Below are 19,028 nucleotides of genomic sequence, written 5' to 3'. Positions count from 1 at the left end.
CATGAATCAGCTGCACATAGGGTGTTTGCCTAGCATACACAAGGCTCTAGTTTTAATGCATAGCATAGCACTGCTGAAAAGAATGGGTGGGTAGATGTATAGATGGATGTTGAGCCCACAGTTCAGGTTTTTCCTATTCTGAGTGTATAATTATTAAGAGAGGTATGCTGAGTTTGCAGTTCTGTGATCAAATAGATTACTGGTGCCAGGTTATAAACTATACTATTTGTCTGCCTGTTTCCTTGACAACTTCTGAAGACATGGAATTTCTAGAAGTACTCACCGAGGGATTAGAGCGAGTCCTCCTTGTCCGGGGTGGTGGCAGTGAAGTGATCACCATTTACTCATAGTCAGCTTGTGGAAGATTCTGCTTGGTCTTACTTTCCCTAAAAGACTCATCGTCCATGGAGATGACAGTTCTTTCCTACCACTCTATTCTTGTGGAGCTGAGCCCCAACTACGCTCTTGACTGCAACATGATCTGCCATTCCAGCAGAAGCAAATACTCTCAACATTAGAATGGTCAAGTCCTAAAAGCTATTTCTATGGCAGGGGATGGCAGGTGAAAATTAACAAGCTAAGTCAAAGGGAATCTTTTGGCACTGCTGAAGGTAGTGAGTTAGTAACATATGCTAGAAATTTAACTAAACACAACAACAAAAAAGTTAATATTCAACATTTAGAATGAGTCTCAGAAGACACAGTTCTATGATGGCACCAGAGAGGTAATAGTCAGCCTCACCTCACCTAAGTAAATGTTACCATTGTGGAGCTAGCCCATGGCAAGCCAAGTGAAACTTAGGATACTGATATACAAAACCTGAAACATAGCCACAGCCTTCTTACTCAAAAATCAGATTCCCTCCCCCCCCTCCCGATACTGTTTTATTGTCCATACTCTTCCACTGTATATCTCAACCATCTTTCTTTTTAAAAAACCATTCTGTGGTTGTAATGCAGACAGTGTTACTATAGAAAATGTTTTTCAGGTTTTCGAATGGCTGGACTAAGGAGATTCCAGAGAATACCAATTAAGATGTACAGGAACAGAGCTTGTAGTTAGCTATGCAACACAAAGCACACAATGATCATCCAAGAAATGTAGTTTGTTATGCAGCTTAACCAGGAGGGTCTCTTCTATCCTTAGTAGGCACTGATTTAAAAAAAAAAAAAAAAAAAGGTAAGGAAGAGACACTAGGACTGTGCACTGCCACCTCCGAGGGTTCCCGGCCTTAGAGGGGTTCAGCAGTGGACCTGGGCATGTGAGAGCCATACCCTTTTCATGGTGCCAAAGTCATCTGTCTAAAGTGGCAGACAGGTTTGCACTGGCCTGAAGTAAGCAGCTCTTCTTTCACAAGAAATCAACATGTGGCCTCTTCACCAAAGCCATAGTGAAGACTTGAGGCACTCACCTCCATGCCCAGAGCTGAGCTTTACTCTCTCAATATTATTCTTCATTCTGACTCCAGAAACTTGGTTCAAAACCAAGTGGTTCCCTGAACCAATGATCTGCTCTTGTCAGTTTTGTTTTCAAAAAGCTCTAAATGTGCCAAGAAAATAACTTGTGTAAGCTCGGCTTATTTTTCTAATTTATTGATCTTATTGATCATGAACACCTGGCTTACCAGTGTAGGACATCTGTGACTGAGCAGTAATTTCAAGCATGTGAAACCTTCATGTTCTTTACAAGATAAGAAACTTCTTGCTTACATACATGGCTGCTTTTAAATTCCCCTCTATTTATGGTAAATTGTGCTACGCTCCATACCCTGTAAGACATGGAACATCCAGAATTCAACCCCAGAGACAGAAGAAAACCCTCAAAATGGCTTAAGAAGCTGAGTCATATGATCAGTTCTTCATCCCCACCCCCACCCCAGGCCTACTCAAGGTAGCAGTGAGGATACAGAATCTTTTCCTGTATCTCCCTGCAGAGGGTAAAAACTACAATTCCCTTTCCAACACTCCATTGCATAGTTGAGTATAGTTCTTTAGGCTGCAAGGTGTTAAACACCAATTCTATAAAAGCCAGCTTGCCCAGGAATGCCTAACACATCTACCCCTGACCAAAATGATTAACACCTCTTTCCCTTACCAAACAAATATGGGCAGAGAATAAAGTTAACTTTTACAAAGGCTGTTTGTGGTTAGAGCTATGTAAGAATCTTCAAAAGAGTAAGAAAACCAATAGCTACTAATATAGCTATTATTTCAGTTCCTAGAACATAAAATCACTGTTACATGGAAAAATGGTTATTAAGCCAGATTTTACTCATCCCTGTCTAGAGCATTTCATGTCTATGTGTTGCTTATGTTGTCTGTCTGCAAAGTGTCTTTATCTTTTAATCACTGCAAATAAAGCAATACTGAAAACTTGAGAGAAAATGCACCTTAGGGGAAGGGGCCAATGCTTCTAGAGGGAAGAGAAAGACCTTCTCCTGCCTTCTTACAAGACCCAGCTTTTGTCTTACCCTTAAGTTTAGCAGGGCAGGCTGCAACATTCATTCTCCCCAAACTGGTCTTCCTCAACCTTTCTTAGTTATCTTAAAAGCTGGAGTTTGAACTGCAGGGCCTGCTTGACAGGTGCCAGCTTCCTCATGGCAAAGGAAAAGTCACTGCTCTTCATCTTCCGTTGTCTCCTATTCTTGTGGCCCCAAGGATCCCACCAACCCTCATTCCCCCTAAATGTTAAAAAACTTCTTATTGTGGGTATTAAAATAAGTTACACTGTAAGCATATTTACATGCTCTTTTCTGGTTTATTTTTCTTTTTATCATGTGTAATTTGAATCCTGCATTATTAGTTTCTCAACATCTTCCAAAAAAAAATGTCTGATACAGAATTTTTGTCTCTGCTTATGCAATATAGATTGAAGTGAAATATTAACATAGATTTAAGGGGAAGTTGAGAAACTTTTCAAGCATTGTTCTTGACCATTTAATTTATTGGAAGGAGATGCTGCTACTCAGCGGCTGCTATTCTTTTGTTTACATAGAGTCTTGTTTTGTTTGTTTTGCTCTGTGCTGGGAACATAAATAAAGTTTTCTACATTATTTTCAGTCAGAAGTTGTTCTGTAGTTTCTTTTCCGCTGTAACATGTTGCACATTGTCCTTGAAGAATCTCTCACTACAAAAACAATTGTAGACGTTTTGTTTCTCCTCAACATGCGTGATTATTTTAAGTGAGCATGAGCATACTTAGGAGCTGTGAGCTGAAACCGGGCAAATGAGGCCCATGCAAACAAGGCCCATGGACATCAGGTGCTGCTTCCTCAGGTTCACAAAAGTAATCCTCCACCACTGAACTCCATTCTCTAGAAAAAGAAACAGCAAAGGTGAATGGTTAATCACAAGCTCTGCCAAAGACGACATTGTAACTTCCAAACTCCTATTGTTTTATTACTTAAGAAATGAACTCTTGGGCCAGCTAGGAGGGCTCAGTGGGTAAGGGCACTTGCTACCAAGCCTGATAACCTGAATTCAGTTCCCAAAACCCATATAGTAGAAGGAGAAAACCAACTCCTGCAAATTGTTCTCTAACCTCCACAACACACATAGGTATGCAATAAAAATGTAAATGTAAAAATAAAGCTTCAAAAAAAAAAAAAAGAAAAGAAAAGAAAGAAAGAAAAAAATGAACTCTCAACACCAACTCTAATTCCCTACCATCAAATGAACGACATCCCATTTGCCTGGAATTTAACCTTACCTCAGGGGGCTCGATAAAGGCCAGCCAATCTGATGCATGTGTAGGCAACAGTCCCATGGACTGGCACTTGTAAACAGCCAGTGCCAAACCCATGAGGTTCCCAATGAGATAGACCAAACCTTGAAGAAACTTCTGACTTGAACTCTCCAGCATCTTAAAAGCTGTTGGGATAACAGACATCGTTAAAACCACTTTCTCCCAATATGAATGAAAGCAACCATGAATTTATACCTACAGACACAAAATAAGATTGTAAATATCAATCTTAAGTAAAAAGAAAACTCCACACCATTTTCTTTTCATGTCACCCACTACCACCATCACCCTTCCAAAAATACACCAAAGAATTTGCCTTCAATCTTTAGCACCCAAGGAAGGATGGTTATTTTATGAATACTTACTGGCTGAAATGGCCATAAGTGCTTGAATGGGTCGCCAGGCCATCATACACACCATCATAGTAGGGAAGATGGAGATGGTATTGCCTGCCATGTACATGATGAAGAGGTTCATAGGAATCTGCTTGAGAGGGCCCAGGGCGATGTCCCAGCAGCGCTAAAACAGAGTTTAAACCTCTCATCACTATCTTTCGTCTCACATTTACTGCATGACTGCTTAAGTCAAGTAGAAGCTTCATTTCTCAGCTTGACTGACTTTTCAGCTCCGCCACTTCAGGCTGCTGCAAGTCCCCCTTCTTCTCTACCACTACTCTTCCCTATACCAGCTTTCCAGGGGGTCTTTTTGTTTCCTTTTCAGGATGGTCTCTGTGTAGCCCTGGCTGTCTTGGAACTCCCTCTGTAGACTAGGCTAGTCTCGAATTCAGAAATCTGCCTGCTTCTGCCTCCCAAGTGCTGGGAATAAAGGTGTATGCTACCACTGCCCAGCAAGTTTTGAGAAAGGTTATAACCTTGAGATCTTGCTATGTGTGGTTGACCTACAACTTTAGATTTTTTTTTTTTGTATCATCCTCTCAACTGATAGAATTATAGATATGCACCACCACACCCAGCTAGAAATTCATAATCTTAAGATTGTGTTAGAAGACTCATCTAGCTCATGAAAGTTAGAAAAAGAACAAACTAAAGGATTTTGAGAAAACAAAAATGACAGAAATTCATTAATAAAATAAAATCATCAAAGCTAAACTTGTCTTATGCAAAGATTACAAATTCATTTCTAAGTCTGATGAATTAGAAAGGAGAGAGGACAAGTCTTTCATGTCTAGAAGGAATAGGGGAATGGGGGACAGCTCTATAATAAACTACTCTATAATAAACTATAATAAACAGCTCTATTATAAACTACTTTGCCTATTTGAACTTTATTAGGAGACGGGTAAATTCCTAGAAACATAACTTACACAAATGGAAAAGAAAAAAGGAACACACATAGTCCCGTGGCAGCTAACAAAGCTGACCCTAAGCCCAGGTGGCTTCCCTTGGCAAATTCTAACCATGTAGAGCTAAAACTAAACTAAAAATTCTACAACTCAAAACCCATGCATACCCAAACTTCAAAAGACCATTACGAGAAGTGAGTGTGTGAGTGTGTGTGTGTGTGTATAAATAAGTCTAAATGCAAAAATCCTGACAAAGGCAATGGAGAGATGGCTCAGTGTTTAAAAGTACTTGCTGCTTCTGCTGGGAACACTTTGATTCCTAGCACCCACACGGGGACTCACAAGTATCCATAACTCCACAGAGGATTCTAATTCTTCTGACTCTGAAAGCACCAGGCATACACGAAACATGTATGTGCAAGCAAAACACTGATAGGCATAAAGTAAACCTAAAAGAAAATAACCCTAACAATATAGGCAAAGTAAGTCTAGCTATATAAATATAACTGTAACTATTTTATTTGCATTTTAAAAAGCCTTATTTGTAAATACTTTCCTATAGACCATTCATAGAACATAGAATTGTTATAAAAGTAATTTATGATCTGCCTTTTTAAAATCATGTAATTTAATAACTTACTACAATGTAATCATACTTCAATGAGCCAAGATGAAAAAACAGATAATACTTATCAAAAAATTAGTCATTTTCATATTGTAAAAACTGAATGTATACATTCATTGGGATAAAAAACATGTGTTTAGCAATATTAAGACTGTGAGGGAAATATAAAAAGGAAAGTATCAAGTACCATTCCAAACACTTAGGACACACTTTTGTAAAATTCCTGAGAATATAGCTTTACAAGAGTGGAAAGACATGCTAAATAACAATATAATTACCATGTGATATATTTATAACATATATGACACCGGAAAAAATAAAGAATGCAGAATGCCACAGAAAAAGGATTAACTATGTAACAGTAGAAAGACCCTAAAGGAAAAGAACAAGCAAGTTATAATGGAATCCAGAGGAAAATCATTCCAAGAATAAAAAATAAAAAAGCAGGGAATGGGAACTTGTCTGGTACCCTTAAGGAGCAGCAAGGAAACCATTATGACAAACAACTGCAAAGGGTAGGTGATAAGGTGATAAGATGTTACAAGGAGTTTGACTGGGGCATGCAGAGTTAGTTATACATAATACTAAAAAGATTTGGTTTTTATGCTGAATGAACATGGACTTATAAGCTGATTTTGAGTAGGGATGATCTAGCATGTTTTAAAGGGATCATTTTGATGGACGTGCTTGCAGACTACAGGGGAACAAGGTAGAGGAAGTAAGACAAGTTAGAACTCTATTCAAAAAGGGATACTGGGAATTTGAGGGAGGGGGAGACTTGAATACAGGTTTTCTTTCAAATAGTGGTGGTTTTATTGGGAGTATACAATGTTAAAGCTCATCAAATTGTACCCTTTTACATTAGAGGTTCCCAAGCACGGGCAATTTGCCTCCTGGAAAACATGTGGTAATGCTGGAAACATCTTTAGTTCAACAATTACGTAATGAAATAATGGTACCTAATATTGTAGAGATTAGTACCCAGCACAACTCCCCACATCGAAAAAGCACTTAGTCTCCGATAGAAAACAGTGCAGAGTTTAAGAAATCATGCTTTATTAATTTTAAGTAGAGGGAAGGTTGATAAATGATTAGTCTACTGCAAAAATCTGGGTGCAATATGATGTAACAGGTGAAGGCAGCAAGAAATGTTAGCAGGATTGGGATTTCGTTTTTAAACGTAAAAGTAACACAAGGGACTGAAGAGATGGCTCAGCAGTTAAGAGCACTGGCTGCTCTTCCAGATGGACTGGAGTTCAATTCCATGTGTGTGTGTGTGTGTGTGTGTGTGTGTGTGTGTGTGTATACATGTGTGTGTGTGTGGTGTGTGTGTGTGTATATATATATATATGTACTTCTTTTTTTTTTTTTTTTAAGTAACACAGTATCCTGACAAACTGAAAGGACGATGTCAGGGAATGAGAGCAGGAAAGTATGCCTTCAAGAGGAAGGTGTTGCCACCGATGCCTTTTTCAACCTATTTCATAAACGCACTCTTTTCAACTGTTAACCACTTTTGGATCTTGTATGTAAGATACTATAATACGAATCTAAAGCAGTTTAGCTCCCAAACACTGAGGCAATGGCTATCTTTACCTCTACTCTGCAGAGTAAGGTGAGCCAAGGCTGGCCAAAGCCAAAATGCTATAGTAACAGCTAATACCTCTGTACCTTCTCCACCAGGATCCGGTCTGTCTCTTGCACGCTGGTATCAGGCACTTGCTTGTCCAAGTAACCGACTGGATAGAGTGAGTCTCCCTGTCCACTGCCCCGGTCACTTCGGCCCCTAAAGAACCAAGTCAAATCAAGAGACTATGACTGCTACTTTCAAAGCCCCCGTTCCCAGCTCTATCAATCACAAGAATAAAGATCCTCAGATGTAGCTACCCAAACTAGATCCTCTCGTACACTGGTCAGTTTGCAGCCTATTGGAAAGACTAAAGATCCTTAGGGGGAAATGACTTCTATGGCACAAAACCTCAGGAGACGTTTGTGTGCCACCCATCCGTGTCGGAAGCTTGTGGCCCAGGTCCGGGGGCTGTTCTAGGGTAAGGCTCGGACACCGAGCTTCACTCGAGAGACTCACCTGCTGCCTCCTCCCGGCCCGCTCAGCTCAATGGCCCACTTGAACCGTCGGCCTCGGTTGGCCACCAGGCCCTGGGTCGTCATGACGGCAGCCGCTGGCTAACGCTGCGTTGGTCCTCACGCCGCTGCGTTCCTCTCGAAGGAACTAGAGGTGCTGGTTGCAGCTGCTCCGGCTCGCTCGCTTCTGCCACTGCGCACTTCCGGTGCATAATATGTACGTCACGCGCTTCCCGGAAACTCGCTCTCGGGTGTCCGGAAGAACGGCCTTCTGCGTTTGGAAAAGCTGAAGAACCCGGCGGTGCACAGGTCCAGCTTCTTGAGACGTCTCTGCGAGTAGACTTCTTCTTGCTTGTGCTGTTGTCTTTTAGGTGCGTGTCGCGGAGCCGGAGTGAAGTCCGAAGTTTTTAATCCTGAGGTTGCCGGAATTGGGTGACCTTGAGCGAGTTACTCAGCCTCTGGCTACTACGTGTCCACGCGTTGCAGGAGCTATATATATATATTTGGTTTTTGTGTGTGTGTGTTTTCCACTTAATTCGCAAACTAACCCAACGAGGTGGGTAGTGGGAGTGAAAACATACGTAGGCTCTGGATTTGACTGGTCCCCCTTTTAAGTCTTTTCACTCCTTACTAATTGTGTCACCTCGGCTAAGTTCACCTGCCTCATGCAAAAATGGAATGCTCGCCTAATTTGAAGATCTACTGTGAGATTAAATAAGACCTGTAACCTACGCCTAATTTTTTTTATCAATAAATATTCATTACCGTTCCTGGAAAATGAAGTTTATATCCAGTTGCTTGTCTGAATTTTAATTTGGCCTATTATTGGAAAATTGTGTCCGCCCACTCACCCCATTTATAATTCAGTGTTAGTGTGAAAATCATTTAGTACATCTGTTCCCTTAAATTATCGTACTAGGAATGGAACTGCTAGATCAAAGAGTATGTACATTTTAAAAGAAGGTTAGTTTATTTTATCTACTTTTATTTATATTATTCCCAGGTTATTTGTTATGGCTGGAGTTTTGAGGAAGGGACTGTAGTGACTGTGGAGTTGAGAATGAGGCTAAAAAGGCCTCCTTGGCCACCTAAGAGTTTGATGATCTGCACACATTAAGATTCCCACCGCCACTCTCTTTTCCAGTTTCGCAGTTATGTTTTCATAGAAGAGAAAGTGGTAATCACATCCTATTCAGAACAGTGCAACTTAACATTGTGGAACATAATAGGAACTAAGGTAACTATTTGCAGATAACTTAAGCCATGAAAAGTAAAACTGTTGGTTAGTACAACAACACTAAATATTTAGTGAATAAACTAAATTGTAAGTAAATATACCATGGTAGGAATAGGCTATAATTATACTTAATTTTATGTATATATATATATATATATGTGTGTGTGTGTATATATATACACACATATATATATCCATATATATAAATATCACATATATCCATATATATATTACATATATATATGGATATATCACAAATACTAATATTGTGTTAAGTAGTAGTTGCCTAATTTTCAGTGCATTCATGTGCTAATAAATTTTGAATTAATATTTTTAAAAAATGCTCAATTGGTCAATGAAATCACATAGTCCTATTTAATTCATTTCCCTTCTTGTTATCAGAAAGTTTAACTATAAATCAGATCATCCACAAGGAGTAAGCCAGGAAATGTATTCCTTTATCCCAGGAATTTTCATTGTGTAATTTGCTAAAATGTATCTCAGAAAGATGAAGAAGGAATGAGATGAAGAAGGGTTCCAAAATCAGATTTGGGAAATAAATGTATCATTCTGCTCACATCTATGGTATTTTCAGTGCTGTTAGTATAGTTAATAAACCATTAAAAAATGGTTACAAAGCAGAGCATGGCTGCACTGGTGCATTGAACCACAAAGCAGCCACAGAATGGATGTGTTAATCACAACATGGAGCCACAAGACCATGGTCTTCACGATGCCAAGGAGCAGAGCACTGGTGTTCATCACCAAGGGTGTCCTCAAGCAGCCACCAGAAGAGTAGTGGCTGCACAAAAATGGCCAGTTCCTCGATAATGAAATAACTGTGCCAGACAGCACAGCCAGCGGCCCCAGCCACAGTACGCCTGGCCTTTCCTGCAGATGATACCTTCCAAGCCCTGCTCATTAAACCTTTCTCCAGTTAGAAAGCCACAGGCTTCTGAAGACAGTGCCAATAAATAAACTGCAGTAAGGACCCCATGCCCATCCCTTACAGGCCCATTCCCCCAGTAAAAGATTTAACTGTCAACATAAAAGTGGCTACTAAAAAATTGCTTTTAGTTTTCTTTCCTTATCTACAATTTTTTAAAAATATTTATTTATTTATTTATGTATGTATGTATGTATGTATGTATGTATGTATTTATTTATTTATTTATTTATTTATTTGGAGACAGGGTTTCACTATATATCCAGGCCTCAAATTCACAGACAGTAACCTACCTCTGTCTCCCAAGATTAAAAACATGCACCAAGAAGCAGGACCTGTTTTCTCCCTTTCTCCCTCCCTATCCCTCTTCTTCCCTTCCTTTTTCTTTCTTAACTCCTTTTAGCAGCCAATAGAATCTGTTCCACAGAATACAGTAGGGAAGACTGCTCTATGCATGTTAGAATGTTTCAGGAGAAAAATGAAGGGCATCTTCATAAGCTTCTTTTGCTCTTTCCCTTGTCAATACTATTTGTTTGCTTGTTTGTATTTTGTTTTATATTTGAAACAGAGTCTCATGTACTTGGACTGACCTCAAAGCCACTATGTAGCCAAGATAGCCTTGAACCCTTGATCTTTTTGCCTCTTCAAAGTGCTGAGATTATAGGCCTGTGCCACTATGGCTATATCTGCTTATTCTTTTTTAAAGATAATCAGAATATTATTAAAGGGGTGTGTGTGTGTAAAATAGGGTTTTGGATGTGCTTTGTAAGGAAAAGGAAACTAATGTGTGAGGGTTTTTTGGGTTTTTTTTTTTTTTTTTTTTTTTTGGTTTTTTAGGGATTTAAAAATTGTGTATGTTCATGTGTGTCTCTGTGTGAGAATACCTACAAATAAGTACAGGTGTTTGAGAAGGCCAGAAGGCGTCCGATCTCCTGGAGCTGGAGTTACAAGTGGTTGTTAGCTGCCAGGCATACACGGGTGCTGGGACTCAAACACAGATCCTCTATAAGACCAGTGTGGGCTCTTTAACCTCTGAGCCATCTCCCTTGCCTTAGTATGTTTTTTCATAAGCCTAGGAAAACTGGAGTCTGAACCAGAATGGACATGAACTACCTGATTGTTCATTTAGGGACTCTCTAGATCTTAATTTATTTATAAAATACATTTAGATGAGATAGTTTCTAAGGGTGCCCTGTAGTTCTAGGATGGGTTATATATACTTGCTGTTAACAAATAATGTTTTGTGTTGACTGTGCAACCTGCCTGCAATCCCAGCACTCTGGAAGGAGTTCCGGGCCAGCCTAAACTACATAGAAAGACACTTTCAAAAACAAAAACTGGGCTGGAGGTAGATGGTTCATTGATTATGAGCACTGGCAGCTCATCCAGAGGACCTGCGTTTGATTCCCAGCACCTATAAGGCAGCTCACAACTGTCTTTAACTTCAGTTACAGGGGACTGAACACTCACACAGAGATGCATGCAAGCAAAACACCAATAAAATAAATGGTCAAAAACAAAAACCATTTTGCCTACTATACTTTTCATCCATATTCACTCCTATGGAGAAAAAAGACTCAATGATAGACACCCAAAGAAGTAGTAAGGTCTCAGGTCATTTTGTTCATTTCCCATACCTTTCCTAGGTCTCTGAATTATGCTGGAAGTTCCTTTGACTTTAGTTACAGCACTTCTAACCCTAGAAGCATAGTGGCCGTCTGCTCTGTAGGCACACGAAAATCATCTGGCGAGCACTTAAAAATACTAATGCCAGGTTTTGTTTTGGGGAGAGGCTCTTTACAAGGGTGACTAAGGTGAGTCTGCACCAAAGCAGCAGCTGCAGTCACCCCAAGTTCCATCTTCAGACCCCACAATATTCCCCTTGGCTAAAACACACTCAGCAGTTTTCAAGTGCAAAAAGTTAAAAAAGCAGTAGCAAGGAAGACAGATATAATAATGCTATATTGGCAACTGGAAGCATTTTCTGTGTTGCTGTATGGACATATACCGCAACACAAACTGGCCCCTCCCTGTAGGCAGAGTCATCCTAAAGCACAAAATCAGTAATCATGACAGCTGGTCTCATGCATGAAGTTTTTTCAAAACCAACTCTTAGGTGAGTAAAAGAAACATGTATTCATAAAGTATGATACGCTGAAGAAAATGATAAAGTATGTTGGAAACATTTTAAAAAAATTCCTAGTGCTTAGGCACTGCTTCCCAAGGTTTTGGTTGATCACTGTGGGTGGGCCTAGCCATCAGCATTCCTTGTGGTCCTTTTGAGAGTGCTATACAGAAAGGCCTAAAAAATCAGCAAACAAAAGCATTTTATCGCCCTCAAATAATAAAGTTTTAGGGGTTTTTTGTTGTTGTTGTTGTTGTTGTTTTGTTTTGTTTTCTGAGACTAGGTTTCTCTTTATAGATTTGGAGCCTATCCAGGAACTCGATCTGTAGATCAGGCTGGCCTGGAACTCACAGAGATCCGCCTGCCTCTGCCTCCTGAGTGCTGGGAATAAGGCATGCACCTTCACCAACGGGCTTAAAGTTTTAGTTTTTATAAATGAATTTGAGCAAAAATTATCAGTCTTTGAGAGCCTCTTTGTGTTCCTCTAAAGAGAACAGAAGTGAACTGGAAAACAGACAAAACTCAGTTTGGTAGCTCATGAGTTATTTTGTTTTATTATTATGACAGGACGCCTGCACACTTGTATTTGTTTAATTTATCTTGCAGGTCTGGGGATCAAACCCAGGGCCTTATACATACTAGGTGGCTGGCTGCTCTATTCCTGAACTAAAACCCTCATGCTTCATTTGTATTTGTTTCTGTATTTCATCCTTTGCCTCCTCCTAGGCGTCAGAAAACCTATTTCATGCCATCCTTCTCCAACCATTTGCATTTGAATTAAAAACCTAGATGAGGAAATTATTCAGACAGATTTGTAAGAATGGATAACTCCAGAGAGAAAGACAACATTTATAGATATGTTGTGAGTTTTATGTCTTAGCATCTGACAGTGTCTCTATACTATAATACTTCTAAAATTTGACTACCCTTTCTTGTCCAACCAGTCAGCCCAGTGTGCTCTCATAGCCCCTGGACTTCTTTGCTGTGTCAGTAAAATGGGTGCTGAAAATCCTGGTTATTTTGATTCTGCTATCATTATTGGCTCTCAAAGACCACCTTTCATGACACATTTTTTTTTCTGTGTTAGTAACAGGGTCTTAGAAGGAAACTTTCACCCTCCGTTTTGTCTGTTTTCAAATCACATTGGTGGTTGGGGGCGTAATTTACTAATTATTGTTGGGTACCCACAAAATATCCTTGAGGATTCTATTTTTAGAACTTTCCTTTCTGGTTCATAAGATGTTCCTGCCAGGGTAAAATGAACTGGTAGTGTAGTGTTCTGAGCTGATGTTGATTTAGTCATTCCACTCTTTGACAATTACCTTTTCTTCATTTCAAGAATGCTGTTGTGCAATTCACACTTTAACAAGTCCCCATTATAGTATGCTTTCCTCCAGCACTTGCTTAGGAAGCTGGGAGGGTTACCATTCCCACAGAACCTATTAAAGGATAAGAATGACAGCCATAGCATGAGTCATAATGATATAACATGATGGCCTAACAGGTTTCTCCAAGTTAGCTACTCTGGATCCATCCATTCATTCCAGTGAGCAATGTAAGGCTTTTGAAAGAGGGCTACACTGTCTCTAAATCTGAATGACCACTCCAAGTCCTTTAGAAAAAGATCCCTTTGTGTTAATTTTAAAAAACAGCAATCAGTTCAAATATAAAGCATTCTTTACAACCTTGGATTTCTGAAGGACTGTGATGGACTAATTAATTAATGTCTGGGTCTCTCGCAGATCTCATATGATGAAATCCTAATCCCTCATGTGATATTTTTTGAGATAGGGCTTTGAAAAGCATTTAGGTTTGGATGAAGTCATAAAGGTGGAGTCCTCTTGATAGCATTAGTAACCCTGGAAGAAGAGAGGTGAGACAAAGTAGCTCTCTTCCCCCTCCCTACCATGTGAGAATTCAGCCAGAAAGCTGTCATCTGTAAATCATGAAGAGACCCTAACCTCTGGCCTAAACTAGCTCACACATAGGTATTGAGCTTCTCAGCTTCCAGAACAGTGACAGCCTAAGTTTCTCATATATAAGCCACTCATGCTTTACAAGGTCAGCCCAAGCAACTAATAAAAGGGGGAAGCAGAATTCAGTAACTTTTAATCTTCAAAAGATAGTCATTACTTAAAACATATGCATGGGGAGCTGGAGAGATGACTCAGTGGATAAAATCACTTGCCACCAAGCCTGACAACCTGAATTTGATCTCTGGGATTCATATGATGGAAAAAGAGAACTGTCCTACACACACAGATAGATAGATAGATAGATAGATAGATAGATAGATAGATAGATAGATAAGATAGACAGACAGACAGATAGATTCCCCCCATTTATGCATGGAGTATTGGTTTACTCATTACACCAATAGGAACATACTAAATGCCATTAACCTACTCTTTTTTATTTAATCTGCCTTTCGTGTCTTCCATGTCTGCCATGCAGATCTAGCTGATTGTTTCCAAGAATAGATACAAGGTCTATGTGGCATGGGCACATTCGAACTTAGCCAGTCTCCAACTGATGGACATTGAGATTGTTCCCATCTTTTACTATCACACACACACACACACACACACACACACACACACAGAGAGAGAGAGAGAGAGAGAGAGAGAGAGAGAGAGAGAGAGCTGTGAACATCCCTGGGTCCCTGGGTACCTGTCAATACAGTTCTGTGATATAATCAGGCACTCAGAATTTGATAGGTTCAAATGTCTCCCCTAAAATGTACTGATTTCAGGCTGCAAGAGAGTTGTGGATACATCAGGAACAAGTTGTCCTCACAATAGAACTCCCAACCCTTTTAATATTTCCCTCTTCTATCCACCAGAAACAAATAAAACTGTTAATACTAGCAAAAAGCAGGGTGGTGAGGAAAGCCAGTAAGCCAGGAGCTGCCTTATCTGATGCTGCTGCTACTTCCTCCCACAGCTTGCACAGGAAGATGGGGATTGACTTCGCCAAAGGCAACTAACTGGCTGGATTTTTTTTCTCAGAGGTGTTTGAAGCAGACCAGTGGATGTTGCTTATGGAATAAATGATCTGGTGCTGTATTCAGGTCTCTAAACACTTTCTCTTAGCACCAGTCAGAATGGAAGAACACAACATACAAAGCTATCAATGCTACAGTTCCCTACACCTCAGATCCAAATCTTCTTAACTATGGTTCTTGCCATCAGTCTTCCTTGCCCTTCCTGGGCCATTCTGCACCGTGATGATGGATCAGTCATCAGAAGAACAAAGTAACTGTCACTGCCCTGCTTGCCAGTCTCTGTTGAATCCTCAAATGTCTCCAACCGCTCTCTTGATAAACCCAGGTGCATACAACATTCTGGGTTCCTGTGTAGGTTTCAGTCTTAGCACCTGCCACTCTCCAAAGCTGTCTCCACTCTACTCAAATAGGGTAGACAGTGATCCTTACACTTACTGCACACTTTCCAGAGGGTTCCCCCTCTGGAAAAGAAGACTGGCCAGAATCTTGTCCAGCTTGTCAGACCCAATTCAAGTCCTCCTTCACCACCCCACTCCTAAATCCACTAAGAGGCATGCATAGGCCTTTGCATAGAGTTCTTTACTCTGTAGGTATATACAAATATGGGCTTCTCCACTCATTGCCTTGGAGTGGTCCTACACCATTGCAGGGAATGAGGCAAGAAGACTACCTCAGTGCCTGTTTGATCACATGGAAAAGATGGGTGAAATCCCTTGTAGACTGCCCACTGGAAAGGCCGAGTATCAGCCACCTTTTTGTGCAGAAGTAGTTATGTTATGATACGGAAAGTAACGAATTATTCATACTTATGTTCATGTGATTGCAGGTGCAAGTCTGTGTGTGACTGTGCATGTATGTATGTGTGTATGGAGGCCAGAGGAAAACCTTAGGTGTCATTCCTAAGGCACACTTATCTGCATTTTGTTTGTTTGCTTTGAGATAGGTCCTTACTCCATAGCCTTGTCTGCTCTGGGACTGCTATGTAGATCATGACAGCCTTAAATGTGTAGAGCCTGCCTCTGCCTCCTAAATCCTGGGGCTAAAGTTGTGTGCCACCACATATGGTCATTTTGCTTAGGAGGAATATAGTGTGTTGGCAGTGAAGTTTTCGGGGTATGTGTTTCTACGGTTTTGTATTTGAAGATGGTTTTCTGGATATTGACCAAGGGGAAGAGACTTCTGATCCTCCTCTTCCTGCTCCTGGAACTGTTTTTTGTTTTGTTTCTTGTTTTTTAAATATAGTACTGTGTGTGTGTGTGTGTGAGAGAGAGAGAGAGAGAGAGAGAGAGAGAGAGAGAGAGAGAGAGAGAGAGATTTATGTATGGATACATGTGCCAGAACTGGGTGGGGGAGGTCAGAGGACAACTTGCTGGAGTTGGCTTTCTCCAGTTGCCTTTATGTGGGTTCCACTAGTTCTGGATCTCAAATCCAGAACAAGTGCCTTTACTCACTGAGCCATCTGCTGCCCCTCCTTTTTTGGGAGGGGGTTTGGTTTTTTTTGTTTGTTTGTTTGCTTTTTGAGACAGGGTTTCGCTGTGTAGCCTAGGCTGTTCTGGAACTCACTCTGTAGACCAGGCTAGCCTAGAACTCAGAAATCTGCCAGCTTCTTTACATCCCCACCGAGCCCTGGGTGTGGGGTTTAAAGACAAGCACCATTCTCCCCTTTTTGAGTAGTCTACCAGCTGTTCAGGGAGCCCCAGGTATCTGTCCACCTGCCTCTACCTCCTCATCCCTGAGATTATAATCACCTGACATCACACCTAGCTTTTAAAATATGAACTCAAGGCTTGCACTCAGGTCCTTGTGTATGCAAGGCAAGCACTATACACTGATTGAGATATTTCCCCAGGTCCATACCATACTTCTTTAATTAAAAAACAAACAAACAAACTTTATTGGTATGAAGAAAAAGTTCAACTTTATTGATAGGAAACATTGGTGCTTTCAATATCAAAGTGATATGATTTTTATGTATTCCAAAAGTTTCAATACCAACACAGCTTTCCTTAATCATCTTCATGCTAAAATCTGAGAGCTGAGAAACCTGAGCAGCTCAATCACTGTTGTAAATCTTAGAATCTGAGTCTAGAAAAGAACCTGTTTTTGAGACCCTGTAATTATCAAGTTCTATAAGTGAGAACATTTAAGTTCTTTTCTGGTCTTTAGGCACCTGGACTCCTTTTGTTTGTTTGTTTGCTTGCTTGCTTGCTTGTTTTTGTGGACAAGGTCTCTCTGTGTACATTTGGCTGTAATGGAACTCACTCTGTAGACCAGGCTGGCCTCAAACTCACAGAGATCCACCTGCCTCTGCTTTCCAAGTGCTGGGATTAAAGGTATGTGCCACCACCCACTGCCTGGCTTGGACTCCTTAATTTTAATGAGATTTTTCTGTTAACAAAGCAGTCTTGGTTGTCTGCTATTTGCTACCACACCATAAGCTGCTCTTGAGATAAGCAACAAGTCTTACTCTCTTTATTCTCCTCCACCGAGGGCCCAGCAATGATCTTTATTGCATAGTGGGCCATCAAGAAATTCATGTATATGATGATGAAGAAATACCTTGAGAGAAAGTGACTTCATGTGTGCTAAGTTTTTATTTTAAAACAACACCACCTACCTAGTAGAAGTCATGCTCAGAAATATTTTGTCTTGTCCCAGTTCCTTCCACACACTGAGCCAGCGGGAGCTAATAGGTGTGGCCACACATGTGCCTGCTTGTGCTTGGCATCATCTGAGAAACTCTCAATTGCTCACACAAAGTGTTCTAAAAATATTTTCCCATTGCCATTAACTGGTTGCTTCAAAATTTTCTTGTTACTTATTTGGGGAGGGGGGTTAAAGTGAGGGCCCCGTTACTGCAGAAGGAAAATACATTATAATCACCTAAAGGCCCCTTAGCTCCAATTAGTGCTCCGAATGCCCACAGTATTTAGAATATACCTCTCATAACTTCTCACCCTGAGATGTGTTGGGACTATCACTCTCTGATTTTCCAAGCCATGAGAGCCACTTCCTGTTGTCTCCAGCACTGGGGGTCATGTCTGCTTGGAACACAGGAAGTCTTAAAGGAGCATCTAAAAGCATGAGCCACCGGATGCAGTCTGATTGTGAGGAATGCCCTACTTGCTTGGCTTCAGCACAGGGGAAGACCACCATAGATGGCAATCTTATTGTCTCAGGTTTCTTAGCCCTAACCAGTGGCTTACCCTGACTAGACGCTGATCAAGAGAATTGTCCTCAGTATTTAAAAACATGTCGGCGACAGAACCAACCTTAATATCATAGTCAAATATTCCCACCCCGATGAAACTGAACTGCTTCCCAAGGGGAGGACCTTTAGTATGCACATTTCCTGTCTTACATTTCTTGAGCAGTGTGTGAGCTTTGGAAGCTTGGAGTTGCAAGGTATTTTTTTTTTTTAAATAATAGTTTCTAAAAATTGTTGAAGAGATTCTCGAAGTCTGGCACGTAACAGGAAACAAAACAAGATAGGCATGGGGTATGGCTTACCCCTGAGCCATGTACTCTCCGAATAATTTTGTTTATATTCACCCATTTGTCATCCACAATAGCAACGTTAAGTGGCAGATACATTGTTATCATTCCCATTTTACAGATGAGGAAATCAAAAGCACACACATAGTTTGTGTGAGTTATCCAAGGTCTCACAGTCCCAGGGTCGACGCTTTTAACCACTGTGTCCTGGTCGTTTAAATGAGAACGAATGTTCGTCTTTCCTGGAGCCATATTTTAACAGCAGATTGTCTGTCCCCGGATGTGGTCTCTTACTAGATTATCCCTAGCCCGCAGGGTCTTTCTTTCCTGGTTGCCTCTGTTCTAGCAGCATTCTTTGCCCCGCCACAGCAAAGCGTCCACTGGCCACTAGGTGGCGCCGCCGCCACGCGCCTTGTTCCCCCTCCGGCAGGCATGCGAGGGGGCGGGGCCTGCGCTGGGCGGAGCC

General features: G+C 40.8%; 2 protein-coding genes across 4 annotated transcripts in view; one reads left to right on the top strand and one right to left on the bottom strand.

Annotated features, from left to right (window-relative positions):
- The window catches only part of Slc12a6 (solute carrier family 12 member 6), an 80,084-nt gene extending 77,018 nt beyond the window's left edge, over positions 1–3,066 (top strand). For all 3 annotated transcript variants that reach the window (XM_051183789.1, XM_051183788.1, XM_051183791.1), the window contains one exon: positions 259–3,066. In XM_051183789.1, the coding sequence (XP_051039746.1) occupies positions 259–350 (92 nt within the window). In that variant the 3' untranslated portion in view covers positions 351–3,066. The remainder of the gene's footprint in view (positions 1–258) is intronic.
- Positions 2,739–7,915, bottom strand: Emc4 (ER membrane protein complex subunit 4). Its single transcript, XM_051183792.1, has 5 exons — positions 7,760–7,915; positions 7,345–7,459; positions 4,111–4,264; positions 3,710–3,870; positions 2,739–3,314 (listed from the first exon to the last, which is right to left on the bottom strand). Exons 1-5 carry the CDS (start codon positions 7,840–7,842, stop codon positions 3,279–3,281), a joined length of 549 nt encoding a protein of 182 aa, XP_051039749.1. The 5' UTR covers positions 7,843–7,915; the 3' UTR covers positions 2,739–3,278.
- Between the last annotated feature and the right edge of the window lie 11,113 nt (positions 7,916–19,028).

This window comes from Phodopus roborovskii, unplaced genomic scaffold, assembly GCF_943737965.1.
Source record: "Phodopus roborovskii unplaced genomic scaffold, PHOROB, whole genome shotgun sequence".
Classification (NCBI taxonomy): Eukaryota; Metazoa; Chordata; class Mammalia; order Rodentia; family Cricetidae; genus Phodopus; species Phodopus roborovskii.
The sequence above is the reverse complement of the archived record's forward strand: the minus strand, read 5'-3'. Positions and strand labels throughout refer to the sequence as shown.